This window comes from Microplitis demolitor, chromosome 4 (genome assembly GCF_026212275.2).
Source record: "Microplitis demolitor isolate Queensland-Clemson2020A chromosome 4, iyMicDemo2.1a, whole genome shotgun sequence".
Lineage (NCBI taxonomy): Eukaryota > Metazoa > Arthropoda > Insecta > Hymenoptera > Braconidae > Microplitis > Microplitis demolitor.
Genome location: NC_068548.1, coordinates 19,928,799 through 19,952,504, shown reverse-complemented (window position 1 = coordinate 19,952,504; position 23,706 = coordinate 19,928,799). Strand labels below are relative to the sequence as shown.

General features: G+C 30.9%; 1 protein-coding gene and 1 long non-coding RNA gene across 3 annotated transcripts in view; one reads left to right on the top strand and one right to left on the bottom strand.

Annotated features, from left to right (window-relative positions):
- Positions 1-23,706, bottom strand: part of LOC128667631 (uncharacterized) — a 176,292-nt gene that overhangs the window by 23,705 nt on the left and 128,881 nt on the right. The window lies entirely within an intron of this gene.
- Positions 16,252-23,706, top strand: part of LOC103568162 (neuroligin-4, X-linked) — a 132,435-nt gene continuing 124,980 nt past the window's right edge. For both annotated transcript variants that reach the window (XM_053738550.1, XM_014440884.2), the window contains exons 1-2: positions 16,252-16,957; positions 17,160-17,335. In XM_053738550.1, coding sequence (XP_053594525.1) covers positions 16,689-16,957; positions 17,160-17,335 — 445 coding nt within the window. In that variant the 5' untranslated portion in view covers positions 16,252-16,688. The remainder of the gene's footprint in view (positions 16,958-17,159; positions 17,336-23,706) is intronic.

Here is a 23,706-nt window from a genome sequence, read left to right as displayed (position 1 = left end):
AAATATCTGCCGGAATAAATTTATTGCAAAGAGAAAAAAAAAATGAAGGATTATTTTTAATATAATTAGTGCATGAATATTTACTGAAAAATTATCTGTGTAGAGAGATAAAAAAAGTAAATTATTCAAATTCAAAGTGAACCTTTTCATCAATCTCATTTTGTTGATACTGAGAAAACTACCGTTGATAATTAAGATTAAATTAAGGCCTTGGCTGATTTGTTTAAGAAAGTTTGATGAGAAATAAACAAAATACTCAAAAGTATTTAAATATTTAATATGATTTTAATTTATCCTAATTGTATACTCAGCTACTCGTATTTCCTCTCACTCTATTAGCTACTACTCTGTTAAAGTAAATTGATAGAAGCCAAGTTGGAATTGCATCAATCATTAATATTTCGTCTTTGATCATTTCTGCTGACGATTGGCAATTTTACTCTCTGCCTCTTTCTCCAATCGGGCTTTCACAGACCTCGTTTCTGGTTCAGACCTCCCCTGGTTTTTTCTTTCTTCATTTTCATCTTATTCTTGTTCTTGTTCTTGTTCTCGTTCTTATTCTTCACTTTTGCCCGCTCTGCTGATAGTTCTCCGAACACTGAACACGTCCTAGTCCACTCGATTTCCCGCAAGCTTTCTCTTTTAAATTTTTTTCCTTTTGCTAGCGCCTTAGCCTCTGGGGAATTGGCCGGAAAGTTTCTTTATCGAATTCTTACAAATTCGATCGAGTTTAACGAGCTACAAATAAGAATAAAAAAGATACGGCACCGGCAGCGATCGATTGAGGAAAAGGAAGAGACGCAGACACGTTGATGTAAATTTATACGGAGATGAAGAGATGGAATGAAAATAAAACGAAAAAGATTAAGTCGAACAAGATGAAACTGACTGACGTATTAAAGCAGTACAGCACGTGGATGAGATGCACTTGAGGGCTTACACCATCTCCGCGTTAGTACAAAAAGCCTTTAAAGAGGTTTAGCTTAGGATGAAAGAAAAAGCTACATAAGACTGTGACGTAAAATTGTGCGCACTCGGCACTAAACTTAAACTCTCAAGTCCCGTCTACTCAATTATTAAGTCGAGTGTGTCAAAGCTATTGTGAGGCTTTTCTCATTTCGTTAACACACTTTTTGATATTATATGTGACCTCAATCCAACAATACAAATTTATTTTTATTATTATACCGCAGTCGATACCGGGGTATAAGAGTACTCAAGGGAATAATTTATCTACATTAATTTTAATTACCGTGTGCTATTAGTTTTTATTTATTTAAACGAATCTGTAATTATTTTTTATGAATTTTAATTTTTAGTTTGCTTAATTTATTACACGAAAAAAAAAGAACTATTGCTGCAACAGGAATAGGCCCTGTAGCAGCTACAAGATCAGTCCTGTTGCAGCAACAGATATTTTTTTTTCTGTGTAGGTAATCCATTGAGCCCCGGATACTTGATAATAATCTGATATATTTGATAAATATATGGATGATAATTTCGAATTTGATTGCAAAGAAATTTAAAAATCTCTGAGAAAAACTTCATTTGATTTGCACAAGAATTAGATCTCAACTTGTCTAATGGGATCTGATAAATAGATCTAAATTTTTATTTCACAGAAATAGTAATTTTGAAGCGATAAATAAAAAGAGAAATTTATTTCGTGCTTCATTGGCATTAAAAGACAATTTATTCAAAGTATTATGAATTCATGTAATAAATTATGTTGAATTAATAATGAATACTATTATCATCAATCATAAATCTTTAAATTTCTCGTTTGTCAATGGAAATAAAGCATTAGACATTTTTTAAAATTAAAATTTGAATTTACAAGTTAATTCAGCCTATTTAAACCCCCGTGCGTTATTTTCTTGCTATCTACATGAAACTCCGCATAGAGGTATTATTATATCATGCATGAAACGATTATCTAGCAGTCTACAATAACTCGTAGCCGAGAACTATAGGCACCAGTGTGGAGCCCAATTTAGGTTAACTAAACGGAATACGATCCGATTCGTCTATTCACGCAGATAAGACTCGTGAGAATAGAAGCACCGGGAATGAGTTTGATTAGGCCCTTCCGAAACCGTAATCCTTGATTCAAGTTACGAAACTTTTACCAAGAATTCAGGGAAACTTCAATAATTACAAAGTTTGACGACGACGTTGCCGTTACTACTTCCCGTATACATCAAGACTTGTAAATCAGTTTCGAATATCTTAACATTATATGTCTTTATAATTTCATATGTAAATTAGTATATTTTATTTATTAATGAATATTTAACTTTATATTCTCAGTGATATAATTATACTTACTGTATATAAATATATAATCAAATTTTAAACACCAAATACAAATTTATGTATATTTGGGTAATTCAAAAAAATCGGCTAATTTTATGTAATATATTTTTAAAAAATTATTTATGTTAAACAATAAATTTTTTTTCTAAAACCTTCACATACTCAGAGAACGTCAAAATATTTTCAAAATTTTATTTATTCGAAAATTAATTAAAACAGAATCATAATTTTAAAGATCTGTTTTATGCAGTGCCTATGTCACAACAACATGAGCCAAAGTTAACCCAGTGATTCAAAATTTATTTAATTTTTTGACAGACGACAGAATAACCCATTGTAGCCAACTCACCCCTACGTACATGTTTGATTTTATTTTTGAATTATCTTTGGGAATATGTATTCCCAGTTTCATTTTTATTTATTTGTTTGTATTATCTCAGCAAAAATAAGCATTCAATATTTTAAATGTAATTAATTATTTTTTTTTTACGTAACAGCCAAATATAAAATCATGAATATTACTTAAATATTTTCAAATATTTACAGGCTAGGTAATACAATCTGATTTGTTTGAAATAAAAAAAAAAATTTAATATTAACATTTTGTAAAAAGTGTATAGAAGAAAATATGCAAATATATAATCCTTTTTTCGTTCATAAAACCCTACATATATATATTGTATGTAATATATATTACACGTGAATATTTATTTTGCGTAGAGTTGAAAATACAGACGACATATTTAAAAAAATATTCTTTATACAAAGCTTTTGCTCGAGTAGAATATTCATTCACGAATATACGTTACGAATCTAAAATAAAAAGTATGGAACAGATAAAAATGAAGTAGAAAAAAAAAAAAAAAGCAAATAATAAAACGAGTATGTTTGAAAGTAGAAAGAATGATTTGGAATGTTTGGACTTTAAAATGTGACGGGGATGAAAGGGAAGACTCTTGAAAACATTTTTCATCTGTCTCTTGGTACCCGGAGCACGTTACTGCTATCCTGAAGACGAACAGGGTTTGTCTTTTACTCTTTAGTTTCTCAGTTTTATTTCTTTTTTCCGTTACTTCTTACAGCATTTACTTCAGCTCCCTAACGACATCCATCACGTATTCCCGATGACGATATTACTGATAATTAAAACAGTTTCATTCCTTCATTTAATTTATTATCACTATACTATTCAATTTTATTAATGTAATTACCCATGATAACTGTCTCATTCATTCTTTTATTAAATTTCTTCGTAGAAAAATGTTCATTATTTATTAAATTAAAAAAAAATTCTAATGACAGCTTATAAATGACTAAAATTTTTTTAAGAAAAAAATATTTTCTATAGATGTGTTATAAAAATTTTTATCTAACAATGTTAGCTAGTTTTATAAATTCCAAAATTTCATTATGAATATTTTTCCTTCGGAAATTGTATTTCACTCAACTATATAATTTTTTGGCCTTAATTTTCTCAACAAAAATCTTATTATATATTCTTAAATCAAAACTGTCATATTTACAATTTATTTGTCATGTCTTTCATGTCTTTCATGAAAGTTTCATATTTTTTCTTAATACCAACTGTTAACTGCTAATTCTTGAAGCGTATATTCGTCAGAGTACTGAAGCTCTCTTGTAAACACGGCTCTTGGAATGTCAGTTTTTACCTCGCAACCATCAACACCAGTACCAGTACCAGTACTAGTACCAGTAAAGCAGTAACAGTAGCAGTAGTGGTACCAACAGCATCATCCGTGCAGAGTGCTCAAGCTCTTGAAGCTCGTCGGTGATTTTAAAAAAACCCGTGTCACCTGGCACGTACACTAGCCCTCTGTACGTTGACTCTTTGAATGCAGCACCGTTGCACCACGTCGCTTTTCATTTTTCCATCTACCCATTCCTTTTTTTTCTTTTTTTTTTCACCCTTACCCTCATCCGCACCCTCACCTACACACACAACCCATCCCCATATTTCTTTGTCTCTATCAACCTCCCACGCCATTACAGCTACTCTAAAGTATCTTGTTTTAACTCTGTGTCCACGTAGCGCGTTCTCGCCTTGGCGTCCTCACTGTGCCCCCGTGCTCGGCTATTCTTTGGAATAAAAAAGTAAAAAAACACTCTAACGACACCCGGGGTTAATGATTTTTCTTTTTTCCCTCTACACGTCTAAGTCCAGTGACCCCAGGAAATATACAAGCATTGCCTTGAAGCACCTACAGCTCAGCTCAACCCAACCCGACTAAACTCAGCCCATCCAACCATCCAACGAACCAACTAACTAACCAACCAACCAGCCAGACCCTCTCCTCGGCTGTTTTATCACTCTGTCATAGATTTACTCTTTCCCGTAAATCGAAATGGTGTAATAAAAAAAACGTGGCGAAATTTATTATGAGATCACTTAACGTTAACAAGTAGTTATTGTTAAGAAAATATATTTTTTTTTCTTTCCCTGGTATTTTTCAAACGTTTAATTATCTAGTGATTTATCGGACGCACTTATAAAAAATTTATTTTTACTGAGGTACCGAAGGCCCGGAAAATAAGGGCTCCCAAGAGATAAACTTTTTTGGCTTAAATACGTCAATTTTTTTAGACTTGATTTTTGTTTTAAAAAAATAAGATTCATTTTTGGTTGTCATTGGAAAATTTTTTTTTTGATTCCAGACAAAACGGGACACTTTTAAATTTTAGTAAGAATTGTTATCATTGATGTAATTTTCCAGCAAAAAAATTAAAAATATATTTAACTGGAAATTGCTGAAGAATATTCTGCTCGAGCTCTATTCTGCTTGAGCTTTCCCATGATTACACTACTTTAATTAGCCGTATGAGTGTGTACTAAAAAATATATAAAGTTATTTTCAGTGCACAAAAGACGAGTTTAAAATAATAATTTTTTTGTCATGGTAAAATTGTTGCATAATAAAACAATAATAACATTTCAAAGTAACTCTAATGTTTACTTTTATTTTATATAAACGTTTATTTTTCTCCAAACATGAGATGAAGGTAATTTACGTGCCTTTATACCCGTAACAAAATGTCCTCGGAGATAGCGTAATAACTCGTCTACAATTTATCCTACCTCTTTAGTTTCATTTCTCTCAGTCTCTCTTCCTCTTCCTCTCTCTCTTTCTTCCTTCTTTTTCTCGCGTATAGTTATTTTGTTGTCTTCTTTCTCTGACAAGGTTTTTAGGTAAAGGCTAGCATGACAAAATGTCCCATAGCAATGCTATTTTCTTAACAACTAGATATAAATTTTCACGTACGAGAAAACTCGTGTGCAATGTTTCAAAAGATATTTGTAAATCCGGGGCTACACTGATAAGATTCCCATTTAGATTGCCAAGACCGGTAAGAACTAAAAGATGAAAAAGAATGAGCAAGCCATACCTACACTACACTTCGTATATGTTTACTTTTTATAAAAAATATAAAAATAACAAAAAACACTAAATGACTGCCGCTTTAACGTTCATTATTTTTGCTGATGAATTTTCTTCTTAATTAAAATTATATTTATAATTATCCCAGAATTACTCTATGACAAGGATGTAAATTAATTTTACGCCCATAAGATAAAGTTTTAAGTGAAAAAAAAAAAAAAAAAAAAAAAAAAAAAAAAAAATCAATAACGCGTAGTTTATGACCCGATACTTTTTAATTTAAACTAATTTTATCTTTTATTACGATATTGCGATATTGCATAAAAAATCATGAACCTAGATCACAGCTTGGCATTTTAGCTTCGTAACTCCAGGTGCTGTGGTTGGAAAAATTCTGTAGAGACCCATTACTTAGCTCGTTGTCGCTTGCGTTAAACTGAATGAGTCATGGTAGTTGAAGTAATAGCCATTGTGCCGTGTGTAGAACTTTTTTTTCCCTTTTTAATTTTATTTTTCCTTCGCACATTATCCTTTTATTATTTCAAATTTTTTTTTCCTTTTCCTTTTTTCGCTGCTTGCTGTTAAATTGGAATAGCATTTAATTACGTCGACGTGAGAGATATTTGTTTGGTTTTATTTTATTTTCACTTAGACGTCAAATTCTGTTTTAACTCCTGTTCAAATTAGTGCCGTAATTAGTAGTTATTTAATTTTTCATTTTACTTTTCATAATGCAAGTAAAAAAAAAAAAGTAAAAGTAACGGTGGGTTTAGGCTTTGAATTAATTAGTGAAATTAAAACTTGAAATTTAAATGTATGAAGAAAAAGAATAATGTCGATTTTTAGTTATTATTTTTTGAATTGTAACGAAAAAAAGTAAAAAAAAACCATTTGGATGTTCTTTTATGCTGTGTTTAATACACTAGAGTCTTATATGTGAAAACATAACGCGACACATTTCTTTGGTCCCCTGCGGCTGCAGAAAACTCACGAGCATTATTTGCTCTTTTTTTACTTTTTCGTAAAAACAAAACTGGGTCACGTCAGCCTCGATCGATCACACGCTCATTTCAGCCATTTTTTTATTTGTTTTTTCTTTTTTTTTTTTTTTTTTTTTTTTTTTTTTTTTTAATTTATTTATTCCTTTTCCTATTTCTAACCCCCGGTTTTTCCGATGTTTATTATCAGTACTCGGTGAATCTTGTTGGAAACAAGAAAAGCGAAAAGTTTGTGTGTCTATCAATTTAAATTAGTATTTCTATTCGTGTGGAAAATATTTTCAATAAATATCCCATTTTATCTCTCGCATCACATAACACATTTATTTATTCATCAATATTCAGCTATTTTAATTAAAAATTGAAATTCTATTCGGTAAATTTCTAAAAGTATTATTTTAATTATTCAAATTAATAATCTAAAATTTTGACAGCCATTTATTTAGTTTGTGAAAATAATACTAAAATGCATATATATCTAGTGTAATTTATAAGACTTATCTTAGTGCATAAAGAACAAAACTTTCAATAGGATAATAAAAATAAAAAATGAAAACCTCAATTTGGCACTTGAACTAGTGTCGTTGCAGAACTAGATCCAACTATTCAACATCTGTATTTAATGGTTCATGAATTTAAAACTATACATTTATCTATCTATGTATCTATAGCTACATTCATACATATATTCATAGACATAATTTATTTGTGGATAATTGAATTTAAAAAAAGTATTAAACAGCAATGACAGTCTTGACAACAATTGTCGTGCGGTAATCAGAACAAGTACAGTTGCCCATGTTACTTGCAATGCTCGGGTATGGGTGTGGGTATGGCAGGCTGGTTTTCACTCGATAAATTATTTTGTATTTCGCTATAGAGTAGTTTGAAATAGTCGCCGCTTTAACCACGACAGTATGGTGTAAACTTTAAACCAAAGTAGATACGGAAATGGATAATAGAGAATAGGTTGATGTTGATGTTGCTGTTGCTGTTACTACTACTGTTGCTGTTACAATACTTGTGTACTGTAGTGTAATGCAAGGTAGGATCTATAGAAGAAAGGGCTCGAGTTGTCTGGATTTTGGGATACTGGTGGTAATGGTGGTAGAAATAGTGGAAATAGTGGTGTTATATCGGTTAGACTCGATGACAATGCTAGTTGAAAACTATCATTTGAAAATGAGGTTAATCCGGGCATACCAAATTCAGGAAACGTGTTGAATGTGTGCTGTTTTATGTATGCACTGATATTAAATGTGTAAATGTAAGCTTTTGAATTTTTTAATATCGGTGCACACAATTGGTAGGATGCTATGCATATATTTGTGGAAATTGTGGTAGTACATAATATAGAGCTGGAATTAATGTATTGAAGTAACGAGAAGAGAAGAAGAAAAGAATACGAAGATGGAAAAAAATAAGAGAAGAAAAAGGAAGCATTACAATGGAAAAGGATAAAGAGAGTAATGTTAAATGTAGTAGAGGTAAAATTCAAACGCGGAATCTCGAGCAAATTACAGGAGTGCAGCAAATAGAGCGGTTAAGAGAATGAGTAGCGGAAAAGAAGGAGGTTCAACAATATATAGGTATATAGATGTTAAGATATAATAATAGTAGTTTAGTAGTATGTAAGGGTGATGGCTGTGAAGAAGGTATCACGGAACTAAGTGCTGTAAAGTTGTGGTGGAGATATGCTAAATAGCTGGTATCTATATGTATATAAAAGCTTTTGTATTACACCCATTCACTCATGGACCTTATCACTCGATGAGTGTACTCTTCTCTCGCTCTTCTTTCGTTATCTCTCTTTCTCTCTCTGTTACCCTACTCGACTCATTTTTATTTTCTGTATTTATTTTAACGATGGTATATTAGAGATAAAAATCGTTGTTTAATATGGATTAATTAAATACGCAAACAATTTTATTTTTATCGATTACAGTTATATGTATCGTCTATTTGCTTGTTTATTTATCATCTATCATTATTTACTGACAATAATTGATATTTCTATTTGTAATATTTATTCAAGAGGAAGTAAAATTTAGAGAGCGATACTGAAGGGGGGTAACAAAAAATTCAAAAAATTATGGGGTTAAAAAAATGTGAGTATGATTGTAGCAGACGACAAATTTAAAATTATAAATAAATAGAGTAAATAATTAATAAAATTAAATTTTTAAAAAATGGGCATTTAAAAAATTTTTAAATCAACGCATTTTTTATAAATATATTTTTTAAAATTATATACTCTAATTATTTATGATTTTAAATTTGTCATGTTGGCTACATTCACATTCATAAAAAAAAATCAAATAAAAAATATTTATTTAATTTTTCAAATTTTCATTCCTAAATTTTTACATTAACGGAATGAGTTTATCAAGATTTGATTATAACAAGATTTTTAAATTAATCGGATCAGTAATTTAATAAACGATGAGAAAGTAATTGATCTTTTAAATCTTTCTTTAAAATTACTTGGTCGATTGAGTTGATTCTTGTGACTATCAAAAAGTTTTATCAAGTTATCGATAACTAGATTTTGACATCATAAATGTTTGTTAAAATCTCAAACACCGAAATCTGTTAGAAATTTTACTTATGGAAAATTAAACTAGAATCAATAAATTTACTTGTATTTTTTAAGCAAGCTATAAATTTTCATCTCAATAACTTATAAAAATTTAAAGGAATAAATCTAAATTACTGTAGTATTTCGGAAAAATACTTAATCTTATTTATAAGAATTTAATAACAAACACTATTTTATTCTATCGTTTCACTTGTAAAGTTTCAGTAAAAATAAAATAAATTTAAAATTCAATTGAATTTAAAAATAATAAATATATATTATTTTTCAATATGGATTTAATAGTAACATGAAAAATATAAAACAAAATTTATGCGGCTATTTATACAAGAATTTTTCTCAACATCCATAAGATAACAACCTAACTCTTATATTGTCATAAAAAAAGTACTTCGAGGTTAAGTCGACACGCATTTTTCACCATAAAATTTTTCGAGGGAACACAACCTTACACTGAACCTCCCGAACTAATGCTACCGATACACGGTCATAAGAGCAACACAATGACGTATTGTGTATCGATTCAACAAAAAAAATATATCCCACAGCATTAATGCAAGCATACCATTAAAAAAAAATTTTTTTTTTCAACAACAATCGGCGGAAATGTTACAGCAGTCACTGAGTGTATGACATAAAGCGCATTGTATACGGTCCCATTAGAAGAACATGAGTTATAAAAAAACCCAATCTTTTTTATCGACTTCATTTATGTCTTGTTTAGCTATTAAACCCGTCTATTTACCTCATATTTTTTATAAATAACTGTATACATACTTTTAAGTAACTGTAGATGAAGTTGGATCTGAGCTACAGTTACTCGAGTTTAATGGGTTACAGGTGTCTTTAAAGCTGATAATAATAAAAAATATTTAACTAAAGTATTTAATTTGTGTGAGAACAAATTTACAATGTGTGCATATATTACACTGTTTTATTCCACGCATCCCACATTGCCTCGAGCTCTCACATCCCTACATCTATTCAGTATATATACACTATCTACTGTTACGCGACTCTGTTATATGGCTTGTGGTAGGGTAGAATGGTAATTTTATCTCGCTATCTTTTTTCCTTTCTCGTTCTCTTTGGTCCTCGCAACAACTAACAGTCGAGAAGACAATACTTGGCCGTCCGATAAATCACCAGCTTATGGAACCACCAAACGCTTAGAGGATCCACACGCCCAAGGACAATATTTATTCTGGCTGCGGTTGGATTTAATGAAAACACGAAATTTTACGGGAAATAAAATCGATTTACAACGACGTGTATAAAAAATATATTGTGGGAGGGTTACAATTAGCAAACGCAATATTTAATTTATTTCCGATCGGTATTTTATTATTTGTTTTACTTTTGCTATTTATTTACTCTAAATTATATCAATCGACGATCAATGATATTTTACTACGATAACTGACGTAAATATGGGTAAATATATTTATCAGAATTAATGATAATATTATTGATCCCTGGATTTTACACAGCGATTTTCAATAATTTGCTGCTAATTGAATTATATATTTCATTATAATTATTGTTGCGATTGGTAAAATTTATAAAGGTACATTATTTCTACTATTATTATTGTTATTATTATACGAGAGAACGCAATGTATGCTTTGTAAAATATAAATATTGATACAAAACAAATTCCCCTAATTTATTAACGGCAATTAATTAACTTCTAATTAATTTGATTAAATTATTGGCTAAAACTACTGATCCATTTCATAAAAGCTAATTTCAAAAGTTAAAAAAATTTATTTTAGTAATAGGGGGTAAATAGGTCATATAAATTTTTTTTTCAAAATTGATAAGAGGTAACACAAAAATCGTGAGGCATTATAAATATTTTGCGTCAAAAAATCAAATTTCGTAGCTCGATATTTAAAAAATTTTTTTTTAGGAATTCTATGTCCGCCATTTTGAATTTTTATCTCTTCAAAGCTGGGTTACATTGGCGCTAACTTTATTCGGGATTTAAAAAAAAACAACGAGAAAAAAATTTTTAGTAACTGTTTTTTTTTTTTATCGAGAGTTTATTTCATTTTCCCTTCCTCTGTTTTCAAAAATTAATTTCGTTAAGTGGGTGGATTAATTTATGAGTAATTATGCTTCGTAATTTCGTAAATAATATTTGAAATCAGTTCTGTGTATTATTGTTGTAAATATAAATTAATGAATTGATTAGCAATGTAGATTTGATAAATAATTTCCATATGGCTTTGAGCATTATTGAATAAAGACTAGATTTTGGGCAGTTAGTTGGTCATTTATTATATTACATATTAATCGAATGGCCAGTGGAATTACTAACCAATGGTTTATGGCACGTGATATTACGCTTCACTTTATCGGTTATGTACCTTCGATCAGCCGACCGACCGTTCGGCATAACCATTCGTTTCTCTCTTGCTCTTTCGCTGCCCGTGTTTTGAGCTCGTAATTCAAATTCAGAATGGTCGCTACTATACTGGTTTGACCTCAAACGATTATTCTGAGAATATATCCAAGCGATACAAAAATACGTTTGTCGTTTATTGTTTTGGTTTACGTTTAATGAAAATAGTTCTGCTTAATCAGAATTATTGGATTTATAAAACAATTTTATTCGTTTTTTAATTGATTGATTAAAAAAACTTTCAAATGTTTTTCATCATTTAAAAGTTTTATTTTTTTCATTTAATGTTATTTCAAACTTCCTTCAGCTTTTGATCATGCGAAGTACATGAACGGAGTGAAACGATCATTTGAAAAAATCAATCAATACTTGTACTTAATTGGATGATAAGGGTTGTGAAGAAAAGTTTTGACTGAGGGAAAAAGCGCGGGCTTTCAAAATATTTAAATGCTTTTATATATTTTAAATGTTCAATTGTACTAAATAAATACTATAATTATTCTTTACTAACTTTAATAAACTTGTGAAAGTTTTAAAAAATAAAAATTTTACAGTCGGCATTCAAATGGAAGGCGGCGGAAATCTTAACGGAGGTCGAGTAAAACGAGGACGTTAAGGAAATAATGCACTTTTGTAAACTTCAATACGCTGAATCTTTTACTTTCTGTAATTTAAAGAAAATAAAGTTTTTTCAGTGCCATTATTAGAAAAATTTTTTCGGGCAAAACTTGGAGCTTCGAAAAAATTCAAATAATTTTTTTTTCATCGTGTTTTCAATAAATTCTACTTTCTATAATTTGCGATGTCATTAGAGAGTAAAAACGTAAGAAAAAAATTTTTCAAATTCTTTACAACATTTGTAACTCGAAATGGCTAACGGCCATTAAAAAAAAAATATTTTTTCAAAACATTTTTGGATAGCCTATTAGCCCGACTTGTCACTATTCTCAAAAACACAATTGTAAAATAGTTAATTATCATAAATTAAGATACTTGTACGTCTTCTGATAGCAAACTAAACTACAAATCTCCCGGAAAACAGATTAAATGCTATTTAGGAGAAACTGAGCTCATTAATTTACTTAGGGACAGGAAGTTCCTTCAGTGATTAATACATCAATTAATTATTACCGTTGTTTTATAAAATTTGATTAATTTACCAAATTAATTACTAAAGCGGAAGTTAATAAAACAAATGATCCCGTCAGAAAAAATTTATAAGTGTCCATTTCCTCCATGTTCTTTCATATTGTCCATGATATATAGGTGACTTACATGTACTTGAACACATAATGACATTTAATCTCCGATTGATATCGAAAGAAAGGAAAGCCTGCTGAGTTCGGTTGAACAAATAGATTTGCTGACTAAGAATAAAATATTGCTAAGAAGATTGACGACGTAGGTTACTTTTATTTTTTTTTCTCTGCTCCCTTTTTTCAAAATATAAAGGTTTTCGAGAAGAAAACTAGTGATGCGAAAGGAAGTGTACAAATCAGATGTTATATGCCTCTATGGCGAATGTATCTTGTGAAAAGGATCAAATGCAAAAGCGGAGTGATGCAGCAGCTAGGCTGATTTTTATGTAGTTTTTTATTATTATTATTTTTGTTATTTATCAATACGGAATACGAAAAAATACCCACGAGCGTTGTCGAACTACTATCGACATTCTCATAGAAATTCGACTCCTGTGAGATTTTCCAAAGCATTTCTATGTACTGCGCACTATACACTATACGTTATCTATATTTCGACCGAAAGCATTTGAATCCACGTAATGCGACATTCTTTTGATGAGAAGCGGATTCGAGTTTTGTGGTATAAAGAATTCGCCTGCTATTGAAAGATTACAGATTCATATTTTTTGTTGAAATTTTTTTCAATGCCATTGACATTAAAAAAATTTTACTCATTTTTGATCTAATTATATTTTACTTCCGTCAATCATAATAAAAATTTTTTTTTTAATTTCTTAGAAAAACTTTCCGTGGGCGCTGAGGAGAATCCATGTACTAATAGCAACTTTTCGGATTATTTTAAATAACTTTTAAGCAGATTTTGATCATTTAATATTTAAAGTAACTTTAAGCTTTCACTAAGCTGATTTCGACGCTAAAATATCTGCACAGGATTCAAAAACTTTATTATTTTTAAAGAAACTTGATAATTTCAAAGTATCAGGTAACATATTATTCTATTGAAAATTACACGAATACTAACATTTCCAAAAAAACTTTTTTTTAAATTCTATTACTTATTCTTAACATAATATTGTGATAAATAATAATTTTTAAAATCAATTGCCGCCAAAAATAATCAAATTACTTGAAAAAATTGAAAATTATTTTACCTCAGAAATTTTTTACCCCACTTCCATAAAAATGTACTTATCTTAGATAACTTGTTGTGACTTTTTTTATCCCTCATGATCCCAAAGTTAGAAGACAGAAATTTTTGGATTTTTTTTTTCAACATATCAATTGCAAAAAAAAAATAACTAAAAATATGCACATGTAGAAAATTGAAAAAGCTATAGGTGAAATTTTTGGAATATTTGTTTCTTTATAATTTATCGCTTCTAAAAAAATCCAAAAATTATTAGACGTCGGCTAACTTCAAGGTCATTATCCTTTTTGTAATTTAAAGAGTTTAACGAAAAAAATGAAATAACAATTTTTTAGAAAACCATTTGCAAATGCCTTTTTCCTAAACCCATTTAAAATTACATATGACTAACTCAATCACTATGTGTGTTTATTGAAAACTATAAAATTGCAGCGACTAATCATAAAGGTTGAATCGGCAATGTCGAGATACTTTAAAATACAAACTAATTTTCAGTACACTAAGCACATTAATCGAATGGAACGTCGGAAACTGCTATCACCGGATGTCTGGTTTATGTGGATATCTTGTGTAGGTTTGGGTGAAACAATTATTACTGCTTTGCAAACTCAAACATAGTTCCCTCTCCCCAGCTGCTTTTATTCGTGGCCCTTGCACTTCACTTCTCATACTACCATATACACTCTATAACCATACTCCAGATAGCACTTACAAACTTAGTTCCTTTGCCCGTCTTATACACTGTAAACACAAATACATCCTGAGAACCTAGCCAGAGTGCCAAGGAGACAAAGTCCATACCAACATTGTCATAGAGTATACAGTATAACATCAACTCCCACAACAGCAAATCGTGCGATTAACAGACGTGAAACACAATGACATTTGCAACGTCCAAGTCCAAAAGTATCTGCTAAACTAATATCTATAAACCAACACAACTGTAATTATACTGCTGCCAGGATACACACCAGTACTTATCTCTTAGTTTTGAGGCTCCGCAGATACCGAAACAGTACTTAGCCTCGACGTGATTCAATTTTGATAACTAGTAATGGACAATCACTTATTAATTTAGTTAACTAATCACCAGTCAATAGATTTTATGCTAACAAACCAAAACTTTATGACGTCAATTAATTTCCGTGATATTCACTCGAAGCGTATACGCTATTACACAATTGAAAATTTTGTGTCTTGTATTGAGTCTCTTGCAAACAAAGTCAGTTCTGAAAATTGGTCTGCATAAAGAATTTTTAAATTCAAGATAAATTGAAACTTTCAGATGAATATTTTGAAAACTTGATACTAAAACTTAAATTTAATAATTTTTGGAATTTTATTGATACTTCGAATTAGCGAGAAAGTAGTAAATCGACTTAAATTTTTAAAATTTACTTGAAAATTTACTTAAGCTTCCAAATAGTTCAAAATTTGAGAATTCTTTGTGCAAAAAATTTTGACGATTTATTTTCAGAATGTCACTTTCTGATCAGCACAAAACTTGTGATGTAAAAGGAACATAACCAAAGTATTTAGTTATATAGATACTCTGACAAATTGAGAAGAGTAATGATCAAAAAGATTTTGAAGAAGACAAAAAAGTGTATTATAGCGTCAAGACTCATATGATAAGAAATAATGAAAACGTTTGAAATAAAAGCCCAAGTACTTTTTTAAAACTCAAAGGTACAAGAGGATATCTCACTGTCGCTATATCTCGCCCATCTAATACACCGGAGTGGTGTTACGGCTTGATCAATGTGTCTTTGTAACAAACTTTTTTCATATCCTATATCCTATACTCTTTTATAGTATTTGTTTTTATTTATTTATATTTTTTTTTTAGTTTGGTTCACTCGTAAATCGAGTGATCTCATTTACCGCGAAATCTAATTTACTGAAACTCATCAATAAAATTAGATATAAAAATAAAAATAACATTAATGTCTTAACTTTGTAGCAACACTTAATCTTATTGGTTTAACTTTTTTTGTTACAGATTCGGGAATTTAATTTAACAGAATCTACTTGTGCAGCTAAATGAAAAATCTTGTTTATCGCGATCGGTTAAAAAATTTATAAAAAAATAAATTGTTTGATGTTTAGTAAATTTATTTTAAACGCAATATATATTAGCTTTACTTATTAAATTTTCTGTATGTATTGTTGATTGATTTATTTATTTAAACAATAATCGAGAGCTAGTAAGATTGATGAGCTAGTAACCATGGTCAGAAGTAATTAGTGAGCCGAGCTCAACTCGTCGCTTAAATATCCGGTACGTGTTCAAGTGGAAACGGAAGTAATTAGGCGATGAAATTAACTTTCAGATGGCAAGGAGGCATTGGGTGAACAGGGGTAGTAGTGCCAGTGGTGATAGTGGCGGCGATAGTAGTTATAGCAGTAGGATAGGGTGGATAGGTAATTTTCGACACGTAGAGATGTAGAATAATCATCAAGGTGCCAATCGAACTCTAGAATGAGAAGCGAAACTTTACGGTTTAACTTGGCTTCAGGACGGGTTCATTGCTATTCGGTAATTATCGATTATCGCGCTAATAAAATCCGGTGTTTGTCATTGAGAATTTTGTAAAGTTTATGAAAAATATATATCTGAGTATCTGATGATTGGAACGAGATACAAAATGGGATTTTTTGTTATTATTATTTTTTTAATCGCAACGCCTATTGTCTCGTCGCTGTCAGTTAAGACGAAATTAAATCCACGGCTAGTACAATTGCGTAATGGGAAGATTCAAGGCTTGATTCAGTCCTTCGAGAACAAGCCGCTCAAACCAGTGGATGTTTATTTGGGAATACCGTACGCCACACCACCAATTGGGGGCGACAGATTCTCACCGACTAAAGCTCCCAGCCCTTGGGACGGAGTTAGGTAAGTCTTGATAATTATTATTATTTTGTTATTACCTTGTGCGAGTTTTGTAAAAGAGAAATTTATCATTTGTACTGAGGGTGAATTTAATGGTTAGTCCGAAAATTTTATAGAAACGGAAAATATGAACTTTTTAATTCTTTTCATGCATTATTTAAATGTCTAAATTAATTAACAAAAAATAAAATTTCTATCTCGACAGACTCGCTCATTCAATTGGTCCAGTTTGTCCTCAAAGACTTCCCGACATTAGCAACGAGGCGGCGGCGTTGGAACGAATGCCACGAGGTCGTCTTGAGTATTTAAAAAGACTTCTACCTCATCTTCAAAACCAGAGCGAAGACTGTCTCTACTTAAATATCTACGCTCCTGCCATGGGTAAGTTTTTTTATTATCAAATCTCCGTTATTAAATAACCAGCAACTCAATCATTACTTTTTAAACTGAATTTAAATGCTATAAAGTTTTTAAAAAATAGTTTATTTTTATTTTTATAAATTATATATTTTTAAAGGTTATTCGATAAAAATAATTTGAATTCCGACAGAAACAAAATTGCCTAGGCAAAACTAAATGATTCGATTGTAAACAATTTAAAAAGGGTTAGGCGCGTATACAAATATATAAGAAATGTGAACAAAGCGATCCACCCCGAAATTTTTTTTCAGGAATTTTTCAGTGGACTCAATGTATTTTTTTTTTTTTTTCGGTATTTTTATGTACTTCTAGTATTTTGAACCTCTTTTATCACTTCAATTCGATATGAATAATTTAATTATCGTTATTTTTAGAAAAAAAATTGTTTTTGTACATTTTTTCGGGGATGATCCGTTTTACCCGCTCGGATAAAAAATTTTTCCTCTAGCAACTGAAATTTGGTTTAATTACCTGAGTTTAAGTAAAAAAAAAAAAAAAAGAAGGTTCTTCGTATTCAATTGCACAAAAATCTATTATTACCTAAGCGGCCCGTTTTGCCCGCCTGCTATATGTGTATAAGGAAACTGAACACGTTTTCAATTGATGTGGCGTCAGGTGCGGTAGCAAGATTTCTCTATCAGAGACATACATTTGATCATACCACCGCATTTATAATAATAAATCTTTTTCAAGCAATCTCATTAAATTCAATGACACCATTGAAAATTATCTTATCATCCATTAATAATAACCACATATACAATTTATCAAGCTAAACAAAATAACACGCAGACAATAAATTAATAATAAAATCGGCATTATTATTAATAGATTACTGTTTGCATTATTAATGATGCATTACATCGGCTATATATTGAATGCATTATTTATCTCTTATTGCATGATATATTCGTATTGTAAAAAGAATTGCTAGCATACACAATATTTCACATATATACGTGAGATATGAGAGATTTTTATTCTTATATTTTCTCTCCCCACTTTACTTCTCTTGCTTTTTCATAGTCGCATTTTTATTTTGATTTCAAACAAACGTGATATTGCGCTCGGAATATAGGTACGAGTAAAATATTTTCAATCGTAATAAAACTTAAATTTCAATATGAAAAAATGTGAAGAAAGTTGAATTTTACTTAACTTTTTAAAAATTAAATATCAAGAATTTTAAAATGAAAATTTAAATAATGGAGTTAATATATGTGTAGAATAAAATATATAGTGAATGTAATGGTGATTAGGGTAGACAGTATGTTCATGCATGCGGTGGGTTGGTCACCGGGCGAATGGACAGTGGGAATTTAAATTAAGGGCGGTAACAACTTGAATCGAGCTTAGATGTAAAACGTACAAATTACGACTACATAGAGATATAAGACAGGGGAGCTGTAGTAAGTACAGTTCTGTATTGAATATTTGAAAATGTAAATCTGCGGGCGGGATATCGGGGCGTTGAGAAACATGTAGGCTAGGTCGGCAAGTTCATTGGCTGGCTGTAGCAGATTTTAACTGAGTACACTAGCGAACTAGACTCTAGATCTTGTGGTGTGTGAGAGAGTAAACCCGGAGAGGGCGCGTAGGAAAACTATAAATAAATGGGTTGGGGGTGAAAGAGCTTGGAGTTGAGAAGAGGTCGCTGTAACCTTTTCCCTGGGTTTCGAGCAGAGCATAACAGAGCAGAGTAGAGCAGACTAGAGTATCCGCAGAGGCAAGAAGTAAGAAAAACAAACGAGAGAAAGTTCGCCAGGGCTGTACAGAAGTGGTCCAGCTGGATGTAACTCATTGAATAACAACACTCTGAACCCTTACCCCGACGTTGGATGGCTTACTGCTAGTTCCCGCTCTCTCAGACTCCAGACTACCCGGACCTACTGCGCCTCCACTTAAAGTTGTCGAGACGGCAATCGATTTCTAGCTACAACTAACTTCTTGAATACACTGTCGCCTCCTTTTACTGTCTTAGCCTCTTGTTCTTGTTCTTCATCCTTCTCTTCTTCCATTTTCCGTCTTCAGCCTCACCCTCAGTCTCTTCCTCTTCCTCTTCCTGTGCCTCTGCATCTGCTTTTGCTTCTTTGTCATCCTAGTATGTGTACTTATTCTAGTCTCTTGTAAAGACCCCCTTAACTCGATCATCTAGAGAATTGGCAATCGGATCATGATGCTAGACTGTATAATTTATCGCACAGATAATTTAAAAGAAAAAAATTCATTTATTTTTTTATTATAAATAATGAATTAACATCTTTTTGTCTCTATTGCCATTTAAACTAAATATTTATCATTATCCTCATTAATTATATTCCAAAAAAATATTAGAAAATCAGCTGTTACATTAAAGTAATATTTCTCTAAGAAAAGTAACAGATGTCTTTACTGAAGACCGCTAGTTCAATTACAATGAAAATTTAATTTTCTTATACTTCAATCTCCATAGGCTATAAATATCAGCTTTTCTGGTTGCTCCTTTTACAATTTTCCTATATGCTTTTAACTTTATTTCATTAAACACTCAAAATTTATTTTATTCCCCATTTTATTATTAAGACTACAGCTTTTTGAAAACTATTTAAAAAAAAAAATTTACAAAATAATCATTTCCACTAAAAAGATTAATAATTTTTACAGCTACTCAAATCAATAGTCATCTCGCGACTCTTTTTATTTATTGTTTTTTAATGAAATTTTTATCAATTTTATTATTCTGCATAAAATATTTAGTGCAGCTTTTTAAAGTGAGCTGATAGTGTTCGACAGCGTATTTCAATTAATTAATTATTACTCTGACAAGTAATTTCCTGTCGTCTTAATAAACTCAGAAACTTTATTTATATTTAATATATCATTAAACAAAATGTTATTATCATGATATTGAAGCATTAAACTGGTGATATAATTAGTTTCTTAAGTATAGTATATATACATTGTCAGATAATGTGACTCCTCTGCCATCACAGTAGATACAGACAAAGCGCGAAAAACTTATAAAATTAATAAATTTTCTGGCCTTTATCACTAACGATAAACAAAAGTTTTCCTGTCGATAGCATATAGTTTTTTTTTTTTTAACATTTTTACCGGAAGCATAAAAATTTCCAATGGCGTATTGCCTTATTTATTAAAAAATGAAACGATTGTTCTTTTTCCATCTCAGCTTCGTTTGAAGTATAGAACAGAATATTTCATTTATTTTAAAAAAATTGTTAAAGTTGAATTTGAAACCCGCGAAGACGTAAATATTGATAAAATGAAAAAACGTCTTTTGTGAGACAAGGTGTATTAAGTAAAGAAGATTGGCCAAGCGCCGAGCCTTTTAACAAGCATACAAAAACAAAGTATAGCGAGACAAAATATATATAGATATAAATAAGCGAAAAGCAATAAGTCAAAAACTAGATATTAGTGTACTAACTCAGTACGTACTTGCTCCCTTGACTTGATTTCATTTCATGTTTATCTTTTTATAACATATATACTCGAGTAGCGGAGATGCCCGCCGGCTGACCCAAGTATTTGCCTCTTCTACTAGTTTTTTTATTTTTAGTCGTTTTCAGTATTTTTTTTTGTTCATCTTCTTCCTCTTCTTCTATTTCTCTTTAGATGCATCTAGGTCAACTGTTTTCAACTCTTTGTGTATCCTGGATTTATGCACGGACTCGCATTTCGACAATGAAACATCCAGAAACATAAAATGTACACCGGAAACGGAAACCTGAACGCTTTCGCACACACATCGTTTCTCTTGGCGTTCTCGTTCTCATTCGGGGCTCGGCAACTATCCAGAATACAAAAGACGCGGCTTTCCCTTATACTTTTATTCTTCTTTCTCCCTATAGAACTTGTACCATAAGAGAGTGTAATCCAATATACGCGTAAAGAAAATTTCATGTTGAAATATTCCCTTCGAAGAGTTACGTTTTATCTGTTATATTGCATACACGCAGATGTGTAACGCCAATGTTCCTTCTTTCACATTTTTATTATTTTATTTATTTTTTTACTGTCCCTTCTCTGCTGGACTGCCGAGTCGCAATGTCACAGTTCGGTTCCAACCAAAATACCATTTCAGCCCAGAAAAAGAGACAGAGACAGAACACACAAAAAGCGTAGAAGAGTAGAGTAGAGAGGAAGCATGACTGTTTCGATCCAATTGCATTTTTAACGAGACCCCCGAGCTCGTGGGTGTCCTCGCGGCTGACCGCCCACGCTATTCGACAACGAATGGTTCGCGAATCGATTTCAAAGCTGTCCACAACAGCCGACGCCAACTGATCAGCGGAAAGCTTTCGATTTTTACGTCTCTCAACCATTCCCACATCTCGCTAATTCACTACAATGAATATCGAATCGACTGCTGCTGGATATCAAAAATTTTAAAAGTTCTATTGTTACAGACTGTTTGCGTTAACGAAAAATAAATAGAAAACAACGAAATTATCAAATTTTTTGTTGTTTAGTTGTTTAATTCTATTTTTTTTCATGGTAACTAGTAATTCTGATACTGAAAATACCCGACGTCTGATAAGTGTTGAATTTTTTTTCAAAGCAGTAAATTAAAAAAAAAAAAAATATTTTTAAAAATTTCACTTATAGTGTTTTTAATTTTTTACATGTGCATATTTTTAGTTTTTTTAATTTTTGTAATTCATTTGACGAAAAAAAAATCTTCTGTTAACTTCTGGATCATCTAGTAATTTATGGATTTTGGTGAAATAAAAAGTCATTTGGAAAAGGGTCGAGGGAGGGGGGGAATAGACACCTTGAGAAATAAAAGACAATAATGTGTATTTCATTAAATTTGAAACAAGAGTGAAATATTGATTAGAAAAAAGTTAAATAAATCCGGTGTAAAAAAAGGATGCGAGGATCAAAAACGAATGCAAGTAAATAAATAGTAAAAATAAAGGTTTCAAGCAGAAATAAGACAACTGGGACGTATGTAGATGCAATAAGTTATAAGAAAAGTATAAAGTACTTTAAATATTTTATTCTTGCACTTTTCTTGCTTATCGCGAGGAAGCGGACTATATTTTTACATCGAACAATGCCTGGAAGCTCTAGAATTTTGACCTGGTTCGATTTACATGAACTATGACGTGTTCTTTGTACAGGTACAAACGGATTTATTTCGACGTGGATCGAAGTTCACGGGTGTACTTTCTCGCTTTTACAGATGCTGTGTCACGTTCGCGTTTTACAAATGTCTATGGTTACTCCAGTGTGAGATATATTCCTCAGCTCTCTTACGCCATCACTTCTCTTGCTCTTTTTCTCTCTCTCCTTAATTTTCCTTTAGCTCACGACTAGAATGCCGTACCCTCATTTTCTTTCACTCACCACGTAATTAATGGACGACAAAGAAAGCTTCATTTAATCATTTTATTAATTACGCCGATGCCTGTTAAGCCTGGACGATTGTTAATCATCCTACACTTTTTATTTATTTTTTTTTTTTATACCATACATATATGCCATACATATAGCTATATAATACTTTTCATTGGATATATTTATAGCTCAGGATTAAAATAAAAAATAACAAACTTCTAACAAGAGCGAAAAGTAAATTGTTTAGTTTAATTAGTCATTAATCTTATTGTACCACTTATATTTTTTATAGGGTGAGGACAAGCAAAATGGGGTGGCCTAAAATTTAAAAACATTTTTTTTTCTTACAATTATTTTTAAAAAATTAAAAATGTCTGTTTTACTCTGGAATAAAAAATTTTTTAATTATTTCTTTACAGGCAGATTACGATAATTATTAAATTAAAAAAAAAAAATATGAAATAAATTTTTTTTTTCAGGCTACCCCCTTTTGCCGCCTACTCTTTCCCTACTAACTAGTATTCTTAATTAAAAACTATTAAAATAAACAATTTCCGACTGTAAATAATTAATCCGAAAGTATTTGAAAACTATTTTTAAAACTTTAAAAGTTAAAGAAAATTAAAAATTCAACGAAGAAATAAAACTATTAAAAGTGAATCGTCGATTAAAAAAGCAGATGCACTGATGACATAGATGAATCGTCGGTGAATATTCCGAGCGAAAATATTTCCATTGGAAAAACAAAAAAAACGAGGAAAGGGTTGACGAGGCGGATATGGGGGACGTACTATAGAGAGTGAGGGGCAAGAGGCGCGATGTGGGGAATCAACATCGGCATCAGAACGCGAATTGGAAGATAAAGGAACTCGAGGCGAAGTATTCGGTGACCCGAAGCGAACTCTGTAGAGTTGGGAATTCGATTATTAGTTTCCTTCGAGAAAACTCGACTTGTGCTTCTACTCTCTCATTCTATTCTTCACACTTTA